This window comes from Mesocricetus auratus, unplaced genomic scaffold (assembly GCF_017639785.1).
Source record: "Mesocricetus auratus isolate SY011 unplaced genomic scaffold, BCM_Maur_2.0 Super-Scaffold_100006, whole genome shotgun sequence".
NCBI classification, from domain to species: Eukaryota; Metazoa; Chordata; class Mammalia; order Rodentia; family Cricetidae; genus Mesocricetus; species Mesocricetus auratus.
In genome coordinates, this window is record NW_024429190.1 from 63,506,955 (window position 1) to 63,529,445 (window position 22,491).

Below are 22,491 nucleotides of genomic sequence, written 5' to 3' on the forward strand. Positions count from 1 at the left end.
ATGTGTTATTGGTGGGAACCAGAAGTAGGACTTAATGCATTTGTTAAATGAACAAACCACACAGTGAAATTGAGATTTAAAATAAGTCCACTTTATAGTCAATTGTTTCCCTTGAGTTTTCTTAGAGTATTTATCTTTTCATTTGTGATGTTTACTATTTTAACCACAGTTTGAATATCATACACTAACTTTCTATTATTTAAATTGGTTAATAAATATGATTATATATATTACATTATATATGACTGTATATATTATATTGGACTTTACTTAGCATTACTTGATTCTGTGACATGGTTCCATACATGTTCACACTTAGTTTCATGAAGTCACTTAGGTCTCTGTTATGGGGACTTTATCAGCAACTGAAAGAAAGATGGATATATATATATGTATATATATATACATATATATATAAACAAACACAGATAGAGGAGGGGTGAGGGAGAAGAGCTTTCTCAATCAGCCTGCACATCTTCCTTTGGTTTTTAAAAATCTCTTCTTAAAAAATACATATTTTGATAAATAGCATTTTAGAACTTTAATGAATTTGCTCTACAGTCTGTCAAATAAATGTTATCTTTGAAGTGGCTTCTAACATAGGAATAAACTCAAATATATCTGTTATGTGATGACATGTGTACTCACACACATATAACACATAACACTTATGCAGAGACACCCTCCCCTTGAGGCTTCCTGTAAATAACTAGTTTAATGCTGTCCTCACAGGATGCACCAAGGGAGTGTCAAGCTGGACGCTGCCTCAGTTAGAGAGCTTGATTATAGGTGACAAAACATGCCCAGCCTGCCTTTAGAGTCTGGCTACAAGTTCTCTTATTAGAAAACTAATTAAAATAAATTGTTCTGGATCATCCTTCAGCAATCATAACTTCCATAAATAATTAGGCAGAAAAGATTATAAAAGAGTTTATTTGAAATAAAATGCGGCAAAGATTTGTGTATAATCTTTCCAAGATTTGGTTACATTTTCCAATCCTGTTCTGTCAAACAATTTGCTTTAATTCAGACATCATGATTTACTTCAAGAAGAGCAAAGTTTTCATTGTGGTGTCTTGAATGTCTCTCATCTCCAGGTATAAGTAGTTAGCTTTTGGAGGGTGGCTGTGACACATAGGTGATTATGTACAACCAATCTTTAGCTATACTGGGAGTCTATAAAAATCAGGATCATTTTTGAATATGGCTACATAGATTGGTGTGGCTTTAGGCTTTAAATTGATTCTGTTTAATTTGTACTCCTTGATGATAGTGGTTGCATGTGTGAGTGAACATGTGTGCTTGTGTGTGTGTACGTGTGTGTGTATATGAGAGTCAAAGAGAGACAGAGACAGTGAAAGACAGAGAAAGATAGACACAGAGACAAGAGAGACAGAGAAGCTATGAGTGTGAGATCCTTCTGTCTCTAGAACAGAATATTAAGCCATTTAATCTTTACCTTTGCAAACCAGCTCTTTACCTCTCCATCATCATTCACTTCTAACTTGCACTTACATTTTGCTGTTGAGCTTAAGGTTATTCTAAAAAATAATACCAACGGCAGAAAGTTGGTAGTAGGAATTTCTTTCCAACAAGTCTTGTGGTTGCAAAGATAGCTGAGAAGGCAGTGTGGATTCATCACCTCAGCCTCTTTATGGAGGATATATGTCCTCTCCTCTATGTAGATAGAACATTTAAAATTAAAATTCACCATTAAAACTACTTTTACGTCTGCTGGTTTCACTTTGAAACAACTAATTTAGCTCCAATGTTCAATACCCAGGGATATCCTGGGAGATCTGTATAGGGGTGTGATCTTGTCAAATAATTAGGCTGGTTACAGGTTTTACAATTTTTGTACAGTAGCTTCAACTTCTAATGTTAGGATTATGTTTATGTATAAAATATTGACTATCCAAACATTCTTAACCTCTGAGCCATCTCTCCAGGACCAGACTATCCAGACATTCTAAACAGAATCTTCGTTCCTATCCTCACACAGCTCTTTTATTCATACTATGCTCAGACTTCTATGTACTACCAGCTTCAGTGGGACCTCTTCAGAGAACACCCCCAACCCTTCTCCCTTATCCAGGTTCCTTGACTCAAGGCACTTTATTTCTCACCATTACAACTTGCCATGCCTATAATAAAATTATTAACCCTATAGCTAGTCTAACATATTTCGTCTTTTACTTAGCCATAATACAATGCAATGCTCACATGGTTTCTCCTGAGAAAGTAAAATTCCATATTGACAAAGAAATATTAAATACTGTTTGTTAAGGCATATTTCTGTAGTAATATGTTAAAATGAGACATTTCCGGTTTCCTTTGCAGTTGAATCTGAGTCAGGTACATTTGCACACAAACTTCACAGCACTTTCGTGGCACTAGACTCCAGTTTGCTGGCGAATCCAGTCGCGGTAGGTTGTCACTCGCGTGTACACTCCTGGTTTATTTGGCAGGCCGCACTGATATCCCCAGCTTACAATCCCCACAACAAACCAAAGCATCCGTGAGTCTTCCTGTACTAGTGGGCCACCAGAATCACCCTGAAGAAAACCAAGTAATTGATTATTTCAGTGCAAAAGCAACACTGAAATCTTCAGTTTATTTCTATGGCAAGTACAGGAAGTCCTAGCCATTAACCCAGCCTATGTCTTTCTGAGAGGCAATAAGAAAAAAATTACTGAAATCCTTCAAGTATACAAGCAAGACTGAGAAGGTACGAAGCTCATCAGCTGGCCTTCCTTCAGTTACTTCCTGGTTGCTTCCTCTTCTCAGGCTTCCACTCTAGGAAGTCGTCTATGAGCCATTGTTTTCCTTTGTACTTCTTCTGTCTTGGGGCTCTGTTAGAATGAGACTGTGATTTCATTCTGTGGTATCTATGTTGCCTGCTTCTTTGACATTTTAGGAACGCTTGCTTATTCCCACTAGTCAGCTCTCCTTGAGCTAGCACTCTGTATACACTTGGCCAGCATCTTGTGTGAGCAGTGCTATTGTACAGTTCACCAGGGACAGGAGCATCCTTGTTCTGGACACTGCTGCAACATTGGTTTCTATCCCATAACAGATGCTCAAGAAATAACTTTTGGGTGAATGAGTTTATAGACTTGTCACTTACCGACCTTTCTTTACTACTCAGTATGATGCTTAGTGTATCATCTGCCAGTGTTCTTTTGGTGAATAATTGAAAAGAAATTTTTATGACAGTAAGCAGAGCATTTCTTATGAGATATTTACCAGCCAATGGCAATAATTGCTGCCTAAAACCCAGTTACACATGCAATAACCCAGTTAGGGAGATAAATTAGAAGATACTGTATTATGAGTTAATTCTTTGAATTCTGGAGCTAGATAACCTGAGCTTGAATCCTCCACTTGTCAGCTGTGTGGACTCCAGTAAGCTCTTTAACAACTCTGCACTGCAATTCTCTTATCAATAAATGAAGTTTTTATGAGTTTAACACACAAAGCTCTTTGGGAAATGCTTGGTGTACAGTGAGTACTAATAAAACCCAGCTATTATTACCAAACGTATGTCTAGAAAAGTTAGCTATTCATTTGGCTGCTCTTAGTAGTTAGGTTTTTTTCCATACCTATTTAATTAATAGTTTAGATGGAGAGAAAGGTCAGTACATGAATCACCAACTTGCTTGACAAGTACTGCATGGAGCTGGCTGGTACCTCATTCCTTTGGATAATGTATTCATGCTCCATTTGACTGGTCCTCAGGATTTTGTTGTTTTTGATACTATTTTTCTATACTGACAAAGTTTTCTGAAGTGTAGTTTATCCACTATATATAAGCAAATGTTAACTATGAGTGCCACGTAACTTTTATTGTAGCTAGTTAGTTTTGCTGCCTAGTGGCAGATGGTTGAACTTGCATTCTTTTTCCTAAACCTGATGAGTTCAGGGAACATTTAGTTTCATTAACACAGGGAATATTACACAGAAATGAAGAGATAGATGTATTTTTGAATGAATGTATGAAATTGATGTTATAAACTTCTATGCAAAATATTATTTATTCATTATATCTTTTGAACAGAAAATCTGTGTATTAAAGTGTTTCAAGTAATGACCAGTAAGGCCTGGAGTGGTACCAGGGAAAATTTCACGGCAATGGCATCATGAACCGGCTTGAAATGAAGACCAGACTTTGTATACATCGAAGCTGAGGGAGGACATGGGAGAGGGAAACCAAAAAGAACATTTTAAATGTTGTCCCCTCAAGCTGTTGTAACCAATACTTTCAGTAGATCTGAAATTGTCAACCTGGGTGACTCTCTGACTACTGAGTTTTTATTTTTATTTTTGAGATAGGGTTTCTCTGTGTATCTTTGGAGGCAGTCCTGGAACTAGCTCTTGTAGACCAGGCTGGTCTCAAACTCACATTTACTGATTGTTTTGGATATTTAAAATTTCCCAGGCTAGAGACAAAGTTCTTTTCATTTCCTTTTTCCCCTTTCCTCTCCTTTTCCCTCCTTCACTCCCCTCCCCTCCCGTTTTCTTTCTTTTCTTTATATAATTTAGAATCACTTGTGGTTCAAATAACTAAGATATTGTATAAATTTTCTATTTTTAAAGTACTCCAAAAATTAGGTATTTTTGGTGGTTACATGTTACAGTATTTTATTAATCAGACTGAGTATGAGGAGTGTTTACACATAAAACAGTATAAGTTAAAATTAATTACTATTTATAAAATTTAAACAACTGGTTATTTTTTATTGAGGATTTATCATTATATACATTTGTAGAATAGGAAATGATTCTATGATTTATGGGTAAAACACCAAATACTAAAAATCAAGCTAGCAAACATTTCTACTTCAAAACCTTAACATTGTTCCTTGTGATAAAAACATAAAAATTTACTTCCTAGAAAGTTTGAAATATATCATACTTTATCATCAGTTGTATCCACCATGTTGTATAATATTGGTTTGACCATTGATAGCAATTAAAAATTAAAAGTTATTATTTTCATGACAGATGACATCCAAAAAAGATTTTTTCTTTATATTAAGGGCATACCTGTTTTGAGGTTCAGAGTTGTGTGTTGTAATTGTTGCTATATTTATGTTTGTCATGGGGTGATGTGCTTGAAAAATGCCTATAAACTTCTTGACGATGACAATGATAAGGTTGTCTTGTACTTACTTGGCACGCATCCACAGCACCTGAAGGCACTCCAGCACAGAGCATTCCAGGCAAGACGCTTCCACTGTACCCAGCTGGTTCATTGCACTCGTCGGTACTTACTATTCTGACCTGTCCTTGCCGTAGATCGGTGACTGTGTTGCCTATTCAGTGTAAAACCAGAAATGAAACAGACTTCAGAAAATATGAATTTATGACTCTATGCTGAATTTGAGAATTAGAGTAAATACTCAAAACACGTCTATTTTAAAAGGAAGGCACGAGAAGATCTGCGTATGTATTTCTTCTGAGTGAAGATTCCTGTAGGAGAGAAGGGCTAACTTCCTTAGGGAGACAAGTTTCCCTCTTCTTTTTCTTTTTGAGTTTGTGATCTATTTTCCTTTTTACAGTTAGAGTTAATAAATAAATGTTAATAAATAAATTGTTGGATGTGGTGACACATGCCTGCTATAAAATCAACCTAGTATGTCAAGATACTTGGGTCAAAAGAACATAGTGAAATACTTTCTGGGGCAGTTAAGACCTTTATTAGTCCCTAGAGAAGTAATCACTACCATGATTGTAATAGCCCAAGGAAATCACCAATTTCCTCTCCCACTTCACACCTGGAAGTGCTATTTTTTTTCTTGGCTTTAATTGTTCTTTCAAGTTGTGTTTATTTTAATTTCTACCTTATTCATTCAACAAATGAATATGGCCAATATTTATCTCTACGTGGAGTTCCTTGCTGTGGCTGAAAGATTCATTTCATCCCAGAGTAACTTCCAGGCAGTACCCTAAGGGGTGTTAAATTCCCAGCTCATATTTGTTTAGCTTCCTTTCCTTCACAGAATAGAATAGACTTCCTTTCTTTTTTTTCCTTTTTGGTTTTTCCAGACAGGGTTTCTTGGCTGTCCTGGAACTAGCTCTGTAGCTCTGTAGACCAGGCTGGCCTTGAACTCACAGAGATTCTCCTGCCTCTGCCTCCCAAGTGCTAGGATTAAAGGCAAGCACCACTACCACCTGACCAGACTGTTTATATTAATAAGGAACATACTGAAGGGGTTCTAATGAACCCAAACTGCAGCAAACATGGCTCTGGAAAGTTTTGCCTTTCTTCCCCATTCCCCCTGCCTCGCTACAAACTGTTAGGCTACATCCCTAAAGCTAACCCCCAAGGTCCATTCCCTTATTCCCTCCTCTTGAGACTGACTACCAAGGTCCAGCTACAAAAGTATAGAAGTAAAATAATCAAAATCCCCCTTTTTGCCACCTTAATTAACATGTCCAATCAAAATTAACTAACTCATCCTAACATAGGTTCCAATTTCCCTTTATAAACAGCCATTTGCCCATGGGTCTCATGGGTATCCTCTATCCAGGGTCAGTCCTTTGCTCCTTTGAAACAAATATATCTTTACCCTCTCCTTGCTCCTTTCCATTGTTCTCCTCCCCTTCTCCTTCATTCTCTATCTCCTGTCTTTGTCCCTTATCCCTGCTGTTTGTCCTCTGGGACAAATAAATTTCCTTTGTGCTAAGAATTTGGTCTTGGGTTGTCTTGAGCTGACTTTGATGTCCCTATGCTTATGCTTCTGTATTCTTGTCTTTCGAATTTTCCTATTATAGAAATTCTCTGTCTAGAATTCTCTATGGTTTCTAAGGGTATTGCTTGTTTTGCATTCCTGAGGGAACAACTGTAGTAGAGTCAGGGATGACCAGATATAGATGGATCTGTATTAGAGGCTATCCTCAGGCTGTTTCTACATCTAAGAATTTACAAAGATGGACATAGTGACATGTCCATATTCCCATCATTTGGGAGGTTGAAGCAGAGGATTATGAAGTTGAGGCCAGCCTGGGATACATAATGAATTCCAAGCCATCCTGAATTATAGTGAGACCCTGTGTCAAAACTCGAAAACAAATTTCCATAGTAACAAATAAGAGAAGATTTGTCGTTAAGCTATTTATTTTCCAGAGACACTTACCTCCATAAGTGAGCGACCCCCATCCTGTGACATATGCAATAGAACCAGGTATGATACTTTGGGTCGCAGCTGGGAGACACACCCTGTGGATATTTCTGTTAAAGGTGATAGGTCTTTCAAGTTGTACAACTGCAATATCATTATCACGAGTTGTAGGTCTGTAATTGTTATGGGATACAATAGACCTTACTCTTACTCTTAAGATAGGACGTATTGTAGAAACACCAAAGGTGGCAGTCCATTGTAGAGGATTAGAGTAGCTAAAAATAAAAAAACAAGAATATGCTATTAGATAGCAAATTCACGAGTTCTTCGTATATTTGTATTTTGACTTCTATTTTCATAATATTAGGTCTTTGGAAATATCATATAATGTGTTTTGTATTTAACAACACCATCTCATTGATACATATTCCTGAACTGTAATCTCGGACCTGTATTGAACTCTTTACTAGCAGCTTAAATGGTCATTCTCTTCTAACTGCAGAGAGGAAGATTTTTTAGAAAGCACATCTTGGAGTAATAAATTATCTTGACTTCTTTCTGTCCCAGTGAGCATATCCTAACACTACAGTTAATGAAAATTAGTGTAGGGGAATGTTATTATTTATTCTTCCCTGATATTCCCATTCAAGCAACAATGGATTTTGAAATTGTTATCTTTTCTATTTTAAATCATTCCCTTTGACTTGTTTTTATCTCTTGTTTTTAAGAAGGAAGAGCTATTCAAATAGAAGGGAGGTTGAAGGCTATTGTTTTTGTTAATAGATGAATAATTGTTCTGTATTAAATCTGATGCATGTTATGTATATAAATACTATGCAAGTGTGTACATATTTATATAGAGATAATTTTCTAACATAAAATATAGGAAATTATTATTGTACCTTGGCAACTACTTTTTTAGATAAAGCATAAAAACACATATGTAAGGTAAAAAATGAATAAGTTTTATTAAGTCAAAATCAAGTACAATATGCACCACAAGTTTATCAGGTAAATGAGAAACCACAAGAAAGTACTGGTAATGCTTAATATTTTGAGATAGTCTCATACATCCCAGGCTTGGTTAGAACTTGCTAGATGGCTGAGGGTTATCTTGAACTCCAGATCCTTTCGTTTCTGCATTCCAAGTGCTGGTATCACATTGACCCCAATCTAAGGTCATGTCTACAAGTTTTGCAGGCTGTACAGTAATGTCTGTAAACCAATAGTAAATGAACTGGAAAGCCATTGTAGAATGGGCTTAAAATATTAATAGGAAATTCATGGATAGGGAGACCAAAACACTTCCTAAATGTAAGAAGAGGTGCTCAAACCCACTGGTTATCAAGCAATAGAAATTATAACAATGAATACTTAATATATATTAATAAAAATGATAAAAATTAATCAAGACCACATTACCAAATATTGGTTAGGCAGAAAGTTGGACCTCTTGTACTTCTGGACAACTAAACATTTGTAAAGCTTTATGGTATGTTTATCAAGTTGCATATGTAATGGGGGTGTTCTTCTGTATATATGTTTCTCTTATTGGTTGATGAATAAAACACTGTTTGGTCAATACAGGAAGGAAGATAGGCAGGACTAGGAGATGAGGGGAATTCTGGGAAAGGTAGGCAGAGAGAGACTGTAGAGAGATGCCATGTAGAGACTGCGAGGATAGGATGTGCCAGGCATTTTCTGGTAAGATAAGACTATGTAGAAATACATAGATTTATAGACATTGGTTAATAGTTAAGACAGATCTAGCCAATAAGAAGCCCTAGCCATTGGCTAAGAGTTTTATAATTAATATAAGTCTTTGTGTACTCACTTGGGGCTGAGAAGGATGGCAGGACCTGGCAGAAAAAGAAACTTCAGCAATACATATGCACTTCTGGCTACAAATCAGAAAGACTTCAAAGGTTTATTGATAGTATTATTCCTTTGTGTGTATGTACTTGTGCATGTCTGTGGCAGGTGTTCTTTGTGGCAGTGGGAAAGTGTAGAAACTTAGGGAGAGGAGATAAATATGATGACTGCTTATGGTGGACTCATGTGCAGCAGTGGCTCAAAAAGATAAAAATTCCCTGAATCCCAGGCATCAGCCTGGGAATCCAGCATGGGACTGATCAAGACCCCCTGAATCTGGGTGTCAGTGAGGAGGCCTAGGTAATCTATTGAGCCTTGGGCAGCAGATCAGTACCCATCCCAAGTATACACACGGACTTTGGACTCCATTAGAACAATGTGAGGTGCACTCTCACCCTGAACTCTTGGGGAAGGGTCTAGGCTCTGCCCTATATGAAATGACAGACTATGGACACCCCTATGGAGGGCCTCACCCTCCCTGGGGGAACGAGGGGATAACGGGGGGGCGATGGGGGGAGGGCACGGGAGGAGGGGAGGGAAAGGGAGAGGGACCTGGAACTGACTTGTGAAGCAACCTTGTTTCTTATCTAAATTAAAAAAAAAAGAATAAAAAAAGATAAAAATTCCCATGATTGGGTTAAAACCACAAAGAAAATGCACTTATAATTCTCTCCATTCACAGCTCAACAAGCAATGGATCTCTAGTTTGTATGATTTCTATCCTTTAGTTCAATACACTGGTGGAAGGGACAAGTATTCTCACAGAAAACAACAAAGATAACTGAGAAAAGTAACAAATTGCCACAAAATTAAGAAAATACCATGAGGAGATGGCAATAGAGTCTCATCACATCTTTGTTCCTGGATGTAAGCTGGTACCTGGCCATCCCTCAACAAGCCCCTGCCCATGGTTCTCAGTGATAATCAGATTACTAGAGAGGGTACCAGGATATGGTCCATACAGTTTTTCAGCTCTGGCAGTATGTTTGTGGTGGCAAAATTCAAAGATGTTTCCTGCATGACTTTGGTAGTCACTGTTGATACTTGTGATTGTACATTTCAAAATAGTGACATCATTTCCTTGGTTTTTGATACCTAGGTTCTAACAGAACACAGATCTAATCCTGTTTCTGGTGCATCCTTGATTACACTAAATGACTGCTAGGTCCAGGTAGGTGTTTACACTTTTGCTATCCACACTCAGGGTCTGACTGAGAACTGGCATTTCAAGTGACATTGATGACTGTAATGGTCCTGTGAATTTTGTCTCTCACCTGAAGTGCAGCAGCAAGTATGCCTATTTAAAGCAGAATCATATGAATTTAGTGGGATCTCTGAAATAAAATTTAAATTATTCCTAACACTGAGTTATAAAACAGCAGCAGAAAGATTTAGAAAGATGTGAGGTTTCCTAGAACCTTCGTTCAGCATGCTTGTTATCTTCATGTTTATTTCTTCTTAATTTAATAAATGGGCTTGTAAAAAAATAACCACAGTAATAAAAGACAGTGCTCTCAGATCTCAATAGATCTCTTTGGAATTGTGAATATCCTAAAGAATACCAGTATGAACAAACAGGGATATGGAAAAGATAACAGTTTAGGAAAAAACTTCACTTGAGAAGATCCAGATGAGAAACATTCTGCAATCCTGAAGCTTAGTATAAATAGTTGTGGAAACACGTTAGGACTGATTTGAGTGAGGGTAGATTTATGATAAGGATGCTGTACTGATGGGAAAAGACTGAAAAAAGAATAGAGATAGTTAGGGACATGCCAGGTTTACTATTCTGGATGATTTTTTTTTGAGTTTAGTCTCCCCACATTTTTTAGGCCTTGGATGTCCAGTACCAACATATGTCTGAGAGGAGAATGTTTCATCATGTTGAACACACAACAATTCTTTATTAGGAGCAGTGTGAACTTCACCTTGTACCAACAGAATCAGTTTGCACAGTTGCTCTCCAGCAGTCACTTACCCAAGTGTAAGTAATAGCCTGTACCACTTTAAATGTCTAGTTGTACATGGCCTAATATAACCACTCTGAAGGAGTAGCACTGCTGTTTGTATTTGGTGCTTCTGTGATGCATAATATTGAATTCCATATAGGCATTAAATCAATTTTGGAAAATTAAATTAGTGAGATTTTCTAGTCTGTAGGCTGACCATCAGTCTACTAATTAGCTTCTGTGAAAATCCTTTACAACAAAATATTAAAAATTATCTTATTTCATTTGATGTATATAAATGTTTTGCCTGAATGTATGTATGTGTATCATATACATGTCTGCTACCTGCAGAAGTCAGAAAAGGGTGGTGGATGCTGTGGAGCTAGAGCCACCATGTGGGTGCTTAAAATTGAACCTGAATTCTCTGAAAGAGCAACATGTGCTTTTAATCAATGAACTGCATCCCCAGCTTGGACCACAACAACTTAACATTTAAGAAAGGACTTTGGACTCCCATAGAACAATGTGAGGTGCATTCTCACCCTGAACTCTTGGGGAAGGGTCTAGGCCCTGTCCTATATGAAATGACAGACTATGGACACCCCCATGGAGGGCCTCACCCTCCCTGGGGGAATGAGGGGATAACGGGGGGGTGGGGGGAGGGCACGGGAGGAGGGGAGGGAATGGGAGAGGGACCTGGAACTGAATTGTGAAGCAACCTCGTTTCTTATCTAAATTTAAACTGGAAAATAAAATATATATAAAAAAATGGAAAAAAAGAAATTCAATATTGTAATCAGTCCTACTAGTAACATCAACACTTAGATAGTAGAGTTGCCACTAATTTGAAAACAGAGTGAAATTATGTAAATTCTATGAACTTTTAGAGCAAGGATTTAAGTTAAGCATGCCAGCATGTGATCTTTTTTTCTTTGCTATGTTGGAGCACTGTCATTTGAAAAAGAGAACTATCAGCAAATCATCACACCAAAGGAGAGCTTCCATAAATAAAAAAGACTCAGAAATAATTTCCATTGAAATTTATGTGTCAACCAAATCATGTTTAGTCCTGGGGGTAGTGGGTGGAGTCTTCCTGTAGCTGTCTTTCCTAATTATTGCCAGATGGAAGAGTAGCTGTGGACTCACCTTCTGAAGCAGTGAGCTGCTGTCAGGACCCACAAGTTACTGATCAGGATACCTCCACAGTGGTGGACATTATTGAGTTGTAGACTGACTTGCCAGGGCCAGTCACCTGTTTCAGCTAGAGTGCCTCCAATAACTCTCTCTTCTGACAGTGTTATAAGGTCTGGACGGGCTCCACATTCTAACAAGAAAAAAGTATTAACATGCTGGCAAAGGGATGGTTCCTTCCATTTAAAAATTACTGTGAGGATTCTCCATCAGTATGATTTTTCCAACCTTTTCCTAAAAAGTGTTGGATGTTCCAAATGTATGACCATTTATTTTATTTGAGGCAGGGCCTCATATAGCCCAGGACAGCTTCATACTCTCTCTACTTATGATCCCAATTCTATCCTTCAAGTGCTGTGATTATAGGCATGTATAATATTTGTATATCTGGTTCAGTATGCTATATTTTTAGAGTACAGTTATGTATATGGGCTGCATTATAGAACACATTTCTGAACTTGATTGAATAAGGCCATCAAATTCTTGAGCAGCTTCAGAATGGTTTGGGATACTTTGTAAGTATGGTCTAACACAGGTCAGTTCTGGATATGCCACCATAGGTCACAAACTCTTGTAAGATTTCCTTTTTTTCCTAGGTACTCAAAATATAACCCATGGCCCTATAAAATGATTACTCCTGAAAACTTGTTGGAAATACTGACTTTCAGTCCCACACCATGGAACAAGTCACAAACTATTATTTAGAGGAAAGATTCATGTACATAGTGAAGTTAGAATAAAACCGTTGTATCCAGAAGCCCCCTAAGTGGGCTTTGTAGCTCATCATGGATGCTCTAGTCCTCTTTATCTGGCTATGTATAAGTAACAGTACCTTTGAGAGGAATTGACTATTACAGAGGTTCTAATTGCTAGAATATAGTTTTAGGCCTAGTGAGATCACTCTATGGTAAAGGAGCCTACCTCCAAGACTTACAATGTAAATTTGATTCCTGGGACCCAAAAAATGGAAGGAGAGACCTGACTTCCCTTTATAGTCATGCCATCGCATGTGCGTATGGACACACATACTAAAATATAGTTTAAAAATAGAATAAAATTTATTTAAATATTTCAAGAAACCTACAAACATTTCAGTGACAGGCTAAATGGACTGGAATGGGTTAATTTCATCAGCCCTCAACCAAAAGCCTTACAATATTTCTTCTTGCAGTTAGTCTAATGTTTATTAGTAATAATAGAGGTATACCACTAATAATAATTTTTATTGCTGGTTGATAATTTCTTACAAATTTCCCAATAAAAGAGGATTAGACTTTCATTAATAAATATACATGGGTATGGGTTCTTTTCCTACCTTTTCCAAATAAATTCCTTAGTGATTATTTTATTACAGATTTGTTCAAAAATAGTTGTAAATTAAACACAGAACTGAGTTGAAGCACCTTTTAAAATCTCTTAAGCATCTAAAATAAATCATAAATCCAAGTACATGGAACTAATTTCTAACTACATTTGGCTGATCTGAGAAGTAAATTTAATGTTTCTAGGAGTTCTATGTCTGTCCTCTTGGTCTAAAAGTGTATCCTGACTGGCACTGGAACATGACTTTCCCTTCAAGTTATAGGCTGCAAACTGACAATACATTTTACAATTTATTACCTTATGATTAGCCCAAATCCACAACAAAGCAAGGCACTCTGGTGGTTCAAAAAAGCTACATGAATATTGTCATCAAACATAATTTACAATTCTACAGAAACACAGCTTTAGAACCACAGGAACAAAGCTTCCCTGAACTGCCAAGAAAATTTCCTGGAGCTTGGGGTTGAGCGTCAAGTGGATTATACTCAACTGTGGTTCCATTCTTTTTCTTTTTTTCTAGAAGAAGGAGAAATTTACATAAACATTATGATATCAGCAGTTTGAAGATGGGTGCCTGCTTTCTACAAGAACCCTGTAGAGAGAACTCAGTATTAAGGTACCAACTTCACAGATAAGGCTTTGGCAGAGAACACAAAAACTTGGATATTAAACCCTAAAAATTGATAAATACTTACAGAAAAATTAAAAACACTTACCTTGAGTCAAAAAATTTTCTGTATCTTGGTCAGTGAGTGCTAGTGTTAAAAAAGAAAGAGTGAGAATAAGATCAACAAAATAGAAGCTGAAAATCATTTCACCTTGACTTCATGAAGCTCAGTGCTAAGGCAACAGGAAACACAGTCACTGGGAGGGTTTGCTGAAATTCAGATTCCCAGGCTCCACCTCAAGCCTTTGCAAAGAACCTCTGAGTCATGTGCCCTAGAAATCTCTCTTTGCAACCTCATCCTAGTTTGTTGTTGCACACAAATTGCTGGAAGATTGTGCTTACATTCTTCATGAAACTTACCAGGTGCTTGTAGTAGACATAAACCATAAACCTAGAGACATTTTAAGGCTAGCAGAATCTACTGACAATATTAGTGATAAGATGTGTGGGAGGGAACAAATTCAAAGGTCACTCATTTCTCTTGGCAAAAGAAAGGCTTAAACAGTCACTAGTGTTCAACATGTTATCACATAGAAGCTAATCATTCATTTTTCAAATACACCTTTGAGTAGACGCTGGCATATGCATGTATTATTTTACTAATGCTATATTATGTGCTGTTTCTTCAAGAGTGAACACAACAGAGGCTCTCTCAACATGTTATTTACAGATTGATACTAACAAAGGAATTATTATGAATGAAAAGTAAAGTTGAGGAAAGGGTAATGATATCAGGAGAGTCATAGATATCATCACAAAGGACCTAACATTTGCACTGTACTTTGAAACTCTAAGGAATGGTCCATGAAGACTAGAAGGGAAAAGACATTCTGAATGGAAGGTGAGATAGCATCTGTGCTCCAGGATGTAAGGTGTGTGTTGTGCAATAGCCAGTAGACTACTACACATGTTACATGTGGGATGTTTGGAGTACCAGGCAAGACAATGTCAATTTTGGATAGTGACAGTTTGTGTGCTCTATTTCCAGGTCTGCATTCAGAGCAGTTTTCTAAGACAGGTCTTATAGTCATCTCAAACTCAGTATGAACATACTTTATATATAATTTGATATATTTCATCAGTAAGAAATACTATACCTATAGGTAGTTAGAAATGACCTAAAATTTCCCTTTTCTCATTCTCATTTCCTTGAAAGAGCCTCATCCTCTTTGCTACTCCATATTTTTGTTGTTTGACAACAGTTTGATACCTTCAAACAGTTATGATACCTTCAAACTGATTTCCCTGTTGTTACTTTATAGAACTGATAATTTCTGAAACTATGTCAGGTTATTGTCTGTTGGACTTGAAAATTTTTAGTGGGCCATCTATCTTCTTATTTTCAATAAAATGAAACCAACGTTCATAAGACAGGTTTCAATACTTTAAAAATAGTTTATGGAAAATTATTCCCAGTTTCATAAAGTTTGTGCATTTCATTTGCTTTTGTAAGCATCAGTAGGGCCATGTCATCTTGTTGGAAGCAGGGAAAATCAAACAAGCAAGCAAGCAAACAAAGAAACAAATAACAATCAATGACTTTTATTTCTTCTTTGAACAACGAAGACTTGAGTTTTAATCCTAACTGCCAACATACTGACCCTTTGATCCTGGGTCCTTATCTATGCTTTCTAGATGGGACTAAAAGAAGCTATGGGATATCCATCAGCTCTTGTTACATTGTTCTATCAAAGCATTGTGTTAGAGTACTTGCTTTTTCTCCATCTATCCCTCTCAGACAAAGCTTCTTCTTTCCATGTCTCAGGTTATGGAGATCCTTCGCAAGCTTGTGTACAAAACTTTACTATTGCCATTATGGAAAATGGTCAGGAGGTCTTCCAGAAAGAAAGACTAGTAATAGAGCTACCATATGATCCAGCTACCTCCTGCTGGGTAGCCAGTGAATTGTCAAAGTGAGATCACACCTCATGTACATTGTGGAACTGCTCAAAATTGCCAAGATGTTGTTTTGGTTTGGTTTCTACAACTGTGATAAATACTGTGACCAAAAGTACCCTGAGAGGAAAAGGTTTACTTTGGCTTATGACTCCCAGGTGAAATTGCATCACTGAGGGAAGTCGGGGCACGAGCTCAAGGCAGGAACCTGGAGGTATGAATGAAGCAGAGGCAACAGAGGAATGCTGCTGACTGACTTTCTCATGACTTGTATAGCCTATTTTCTCATATTATCCAAATTTGGCACCACCTACAATGGACTGGGTTCTTCCAAATCAATCATTAGTTAAAAATTATAACCCAGTGACTTGCTCACAGGCCTATCCTGCTAGAGAACTTTTTCAATTGAGGTTCCTCTTCACAAACGACTCTAGCTTGTGTCAAATTGAGTAAACATTAGTTGGAAAAGTTGACCCATTAACAACTTGAAACATTCAACAACAAAGTTTCCTTTCTCATTTGTCCCAAAAAGGAATGCTAATTTGAATATCACAATATAAACCATTTAAATTTTTTAAAAGTCCCACAGTCTTTAAAGTTTAAAAAATTTAAAAATTCAGTCTCTTTAAAATATTCAGTGTAACTCTAAAATTGTGAAGTTTCTTTAAAAATGTCAAAGGTCTGTTCCTATAAAAATCAAAATAGGTTAAAACACTTTCTTATCTCAAGAGGAAATAACCAGAGGACAGTCACTATCAAACCAAAGCAAAACAAAAGTTCTACACTACAAAGTTCAGTGTCAGCCTTCTGGAACTCACCCATAATCCTGTGGTCTCTAAAGGGCTTAGGCAGTTCAAGCTCTATTGCCCACAGTAGGTTCTGGCCAGCTTTATTCCATACCTGCTGTTATCCTTGGTAATCAGTCACTCAATGGTATTGCCATCTATAAAATACTTGGTCCCTCTGCAACTGGGTTGACCCTACACCAATAGCCTTTCCTGGAACTCTTTTTTCAGGGACTCTGCCTTACTACATGATGCCAAGCCTATATTTCTCTGAATAACCCTCTAATCCTGGACTTGTTCTGCAACTGAGGCTGCATCCCCACCCATGGCCTCTCCTGGCCTCTTACTGTATCAAATCTTAGTGGGCCTTTATGATCTCTTTATACCTTCAAAACCAATACCACCTAGGAGACTCTTACATCTTACCAAGTTTAGCTGCCAGAACTGGGTATAATCTTAGCTCCCTCTGTACCCTGAGGAACACTTGCCAGAAGATTTCCTTTCAGTGATCCAGGCTTCTTATTAATCACAGTTAATTCTTCAGTCACAACTAAACTAGAATCACAGATTTTTATTTCAAAGCATTGAATGGCCCCAACAGGGTCTATGAGGGCCTCTTAAATTTCCCTCTGAAACTTCACAAGCCATGCCACTGTCATCTATATTAATGCTGGCATTATCTTGTCAGTTTCCATAATAGCTCATTGTTCTTTGAACAATCAATTGCTTTTCTAGCCTAAAGTTCCAAAGTCCTAACACAATTCATCCAAACTAATCTCAGGTCTACCACAGAAATATCCCATGAATCTCGTATCAATTTTTGTATTAATTAGGTTTCTATTGCTGTGATGAAACACCATGATCAAGAATATGTGTGTGTATGGGGTGGGCAACACCAGACCACAATCTATCACTGTGAGAAGTCAGGGTAGGAACTCAAGGCAGGAACTGAAGCAGAGGCAAATGACCAGAATTATGTCATTTGAAACAATATAGAACATGGAGACATGGTGTAGTAAGTCAGGGACAAGATAACAAATACTTGTTTCACTTGGATGTGGAAGCTAAAACATTAAACTTGAAGAAGTAGGGAATAGGACAGTTTTTATCTGCACCTATTAAGGGTGTGTTGGATCGAAGAATGGGGAGGGGATGGAGAGTGGGTTGGCAGGTAAGCAAGGGTAGGAAGCATCTTTTACATGTTCTACAGTTGTCATGAACTATGGTTGACCACAATTAATGAATATTTAAAAACACATAGCAGAGCATACTTTAACTGTTTCCCAAACAAAGAACTGTTGAATGTCTGAAGTGATAGACATTCCAGTTTCTTTGATCTAATCACTGTGCAATGTATACATGTACTGAAATTCCTCTACACCCTGTATATAGGTCTAGTGGCCACATGTCAATTCATATAGGTTTTAAGAACTTTATGTATTTGCAGGTTTTGTCAGAATAAATTTTATAAAGTGAAAAAGCATTTTAACATGTTTTTTTATGCAGATTGGAGGTATCAGTCAGGGATTATATTCCCATTTTACAAAGATAAAACTGAAGCCATAAATTCTTTTAAATTTCAACCTCTAAAATTCACTCCTATTAGAACAGTCTTAATTTACCTAATCAATTTCAGAAAGAAAATGAATGTGTTTACTTTATCATGTGTCATTCTATTGCCCTCATGTGGACACTAGGAAATTGATCTCTTCCCATGTCATAATTATTGCATTTAAGAAGAAAATCAAATCTTTAAAATATTTCTAACTAGTAAAAAAGAAAATCCTAGAATGTTTTACGTTAGAGAACTATATATTACATTTAGAACTGTAGTAGTTTTGATAGTTCAATTACAAGTAATGAGGTGAGATTCTCTTTTAATGAAGATGTGAATTTGAGTGAGTAAAATTGAAAGGTATATTAAAATGAAAAGGCATAGAAATGATACTTGCATGTTATCTCATTTGAAGGGGTTATTTCCAAACTTCCAGAGTTACTCAGTATTTGTAGCACAGAATGAATTCTGTTTTTCATGGATTTTCTATTGCTGCGTTTACTAGATCGAAATTTCATGACAGCATCTGCGATCACACCATTCCCTTCTTTCCTGTAAGTCATCAGAAACAGACACTTTGAATACTTTTGCATTGTTTGAATGCTCTTCCTGATGAAACCATCTTACAAGAATACATTTGGGAACATATTTGCATTACAGTGGACACTAAACTCTATAATACTATCTCCCAAATTTGGTTTTGATACAACTCACCATAATCATCATACAGTATAGCATCTTGAAATCAAAATGCCGCCACCATGGGACTTTTAATAAACTATTTAGGTTTACTAATACACAAAGTCCAAAAATCTCACTATTTTAATTGGGTTTTTGTGACGATTAGATGTATAAATTGATATAGAAGTTTTGGAAAAATTGCATGGAAAACACTGTTACCTGTTATTAGACATTACCAAGTTGAGAAAAATAGTTATTGTCTTAATAAACTTAAAAATTGATGAGTATCCAAATTCATTTGCATTAATACATAGTTAATTTTCTGTTAACATAAACCCGTTCATCTGGCCATGGCAACAAATTTATAGTCACATGTTAAATTTTTATTTCTCTTTTGATTGATCTCAGAGACTCATTTTTCACAATGAACTTGATATAAAAAACCTAGATAAATTCTACTTATTTCATATCAATAATGTTATGTTTAAAGTGGGCCTCCAAAATGCCAATGCTGCTGACAATGTCCTAAACAGGACTCTGACTGGGTAAGCAGAAGGATTGTTATTAGGTAAACAGAAGCCTAAATTCAGCATTCCTCAGGGATTTTGTAAAGTATGTTTCCATTCATCATGAAAACCACTACCTTCTTTATCCACCTCAAAGGTCAACTAATCTAGTTGTCAAACAACTTATACCAGCTCTAAGACTCCCACTCTGCTGACCAGTATATAAAATTGGGCTGATTCCTAAGAAGCTGATGTTCTCTGTCCCCCAGACAGCAGTTTGATCTTATCCCAGAAAACCTTTCTTTTTACTTGTAGAGTAATCAGTTTGGTGATTTCATAACGCCCTCACTTACAAATAGTTAACATCCCTGCCATCTAGTGTTGGCTTGTGTACTGTCCAGTTTTATGCCAACTTGGCACAAGCTATAGGCATCTGCGAGGAGTGAATCTTGATTAAGAAAATGCTTCCATAAGATCTGGCTGTAGGCAAACCTGTAGGTTAATTTCTAAATTAGTTATTTATGTGGGAGAGTCCTGCCCATTGTGGGTGGTAACACCCCTGGCTGGGGATCCTAGGTTCTATAAGAAAATAGGCTGAGTGAGCCATGATGAACAAGATAGTAAGCAGCCCCCCTCCATAGCCTCTGTATCAGTGTCTATGTCCAGGTTCATGCGCAGTTTGAGTTCCTGCCCTGATTTCCCTCAGTGATGAACACTAATGCGGAAGTGTAAGCCAAGTTATCCCTTTCCTACCCAGGTTGCTTTTGGTTATGGTGTCTCATCACAATAATAGTAACCCTAACCAGGACAGTCTGCTTCCGTTTGGTAGAAGTGCAGAAGGCAAATTTGGCTTAATGTCTTTCATACACCTCTTGGTTTCCTTGTCCCATATCAAATGCCAGTAGATTTACCGTCTGTCCCAGGAACTACTTTAGTATATTTTTAACAAGTGAAAAACAAAATTTTCTGGTGCTAGGCATGAATCTAAGTTTCAGTAGTTAGCTGTGGTGAAATTTCACTGTTATGGTCAATTTAGATAGAACAATAGACACTGAACAAATAGAATTTGTATGATGCTAAATTCAAGCAATTTTAAAATGCTATGCAAATGTTAGAATGGTACGAATTTATTTCAGATTCAAAACTGAGCTCACATGATAGTGAGGAAAATTTCTAGTGTGAAAAACAATCTGTTAAGTTATATCTTCTAGAATAATACGCTTCCATTTAACAATTATATAGCAGCTAGAGGTGAGATCTTGGGTGAGTGAAACATATGGAGTTGGCATTTAGATTTCAAACAACTGAACTCTAGGGTGAAAGACCTCAAAACACTCCCCTTGAGACTCAGAATGTTGCCTCAGTGGAAAATTCCCCAAGGTCCCCTAGGCAGGGAACAAGGTCAGATCAAAAAGAACATCTGGTCCAGAGTGCTCATGCAGGAAACCGGCAGGCTGTTGAGATAAGCTTAATTTTGACCTTGTGGTTTCTCCAGGAAGGCTAAGTCATGCCCGCGCTTTTTACAAAAGCCCTATTGCTTGCCAGGATCTGCACCTGTGGTGGCTCCATTTCTTACAATACCCCTATTCTTTGCTTGCCAAGATTATGTATATAAAAAGAAAACAGTCCTAAAGCCCGGCACACTCAGCTAGCTAAGGCTGCTGGAATGCCTGCAGGTGCCTGTGTGAACAATAAACCTCTTGCAGTTTGCATCCAACTGTCTGGTTATTGAGCTCGGGACGTCGCTATGCTTTGGACCTGATTACCGAAGGTCCTTCATTTGGAGGATCCACCGAGATCCAATGACCCCTCTCAATAACCTAGACATAAGGAGGTAAGACAATTGATCTACCCCACCCCTTGTCTGTCTGTTCTTTTGTTTTTCCATTGTGGTGTGGTGTGCACTTTTGAATTTGAAAATGGGTGTCCAGTGAGGGAATTGATGAATTCCATAATCACTTGGTGCTGCCACCCTGGGAGACATCCCAGGGTGCCTGGGGTCCCGGTTTTTCGGGGCCCATTTTGTCTCTGAGGGTGAACAGGCCACCCTACTGGAGGACGAGCAGGAATTGCCAGCCTCTCCGTTTGTAAATCCGATCTGGCGTTTAGCCTGTTGTTTGTTTATGGTCTCTGTTATTATTGTTTGTCCTTTGTTGTTTTTGGAAAATCTTTTTGGGATGGGACAATCTCTAGCCACCCCTTAAGTTTGACTCTAGACCATTGAAATGACGTCTTAGCTCGAGCACACAACCAATTCATGGATACTAAAAAGAAGAAATGGCAGACTCTCTGCAGTTCTGAGTGGCCAACTTTCAATGTTGGTTGGCCCTGGGATGGTACGTTTAACCTGAATGTTATCTTGTAGGTGAAAGACAAAGTTTTTGATACAGAACCCCCACGGACACCCCGACCAGGTCGCCTACATCGTCACCTGGGAAGACCTGACCCACAATCCACCTCCGTGGGTCCACCCACTTGTTCAACCCCAAAAACCCAACCTCCTACCCAGCATTCTCAGCCCCCCTTTACCCCATCCACTCCTCTCATCCCATTACCCTCCATGCCAACTGACCCCCCCGTTTGTCCTCCTTGCTGCACATCTTGTCTGAGTCCATGGCGCAATGTGCGCACGGGCCTGTCAGATGCTAGCCGTGGTGGGGAGAGGGCGGGGACGCCAAGGGACCGCTTGCTGCCTGCCTCAGTCAGACACGATCAGCTCCAGTCTCAGACAGAAAACAGCCCCCAGCGCCACCTCCGTGGCCAAATGTGCCAGGCCCCAAAGGGGCCCCCACCCAACTCCCCAATGAGATTGATGCCGCCTTCCCGTTGGAGCATCCTAACTGGGACTACGCTACCCCAGCCGGTAGGGAGCAGCTCTGTCTCTATTGCCAGATTCTCCTTGCGGGCCTCCGGGCCACTGGGAGGCACCCAACCAATTTGGC

At 38.0% G+C, this 22,491-nt stretch overlaps 1 protein-coding gene across 1 annotated transcript in view; it reads right to left on the reverse strand.

Annotated features, from left to right (window-relative positions):
- Positions 1-917: 917 nt before the first annotated feature.
- Positions 918-22,491, reverse strand: part of Tmprss11d (transmembrane serine protease 11D) — a 74,654-nt gene continuing 53,080 nt past the window's right edge. The window contains exons 5-10 of the mRNA XM_040747289.1: positions 18,760-18,914; positions 14,176-14,214; positions 12,092-12,269; positions 7,140-7,399; positions 5,173-5,315; positions 918-2,555 (exon numbers count right to left, since the gene is read on the reverse strand). Of these exons, the coding sequence (XP_040603223.1) occupies positions 2,394-2,555; positions 5,173-5,315; positions 7,140-7,399; positions 12,092-12,269; positions 14,176-14,214; positions 18,760-18,914 (937 nt within the window). The 3' untranslated portion in view covers positions 918-2,393. The remainder of the gene's footprint in view (positions 2,556-5,172; positions 5,316-7,139; positions 7,400-12,091; positions 12,270-14,175; positions 14,215-18,759; positions 18,915-22,491) is intronic.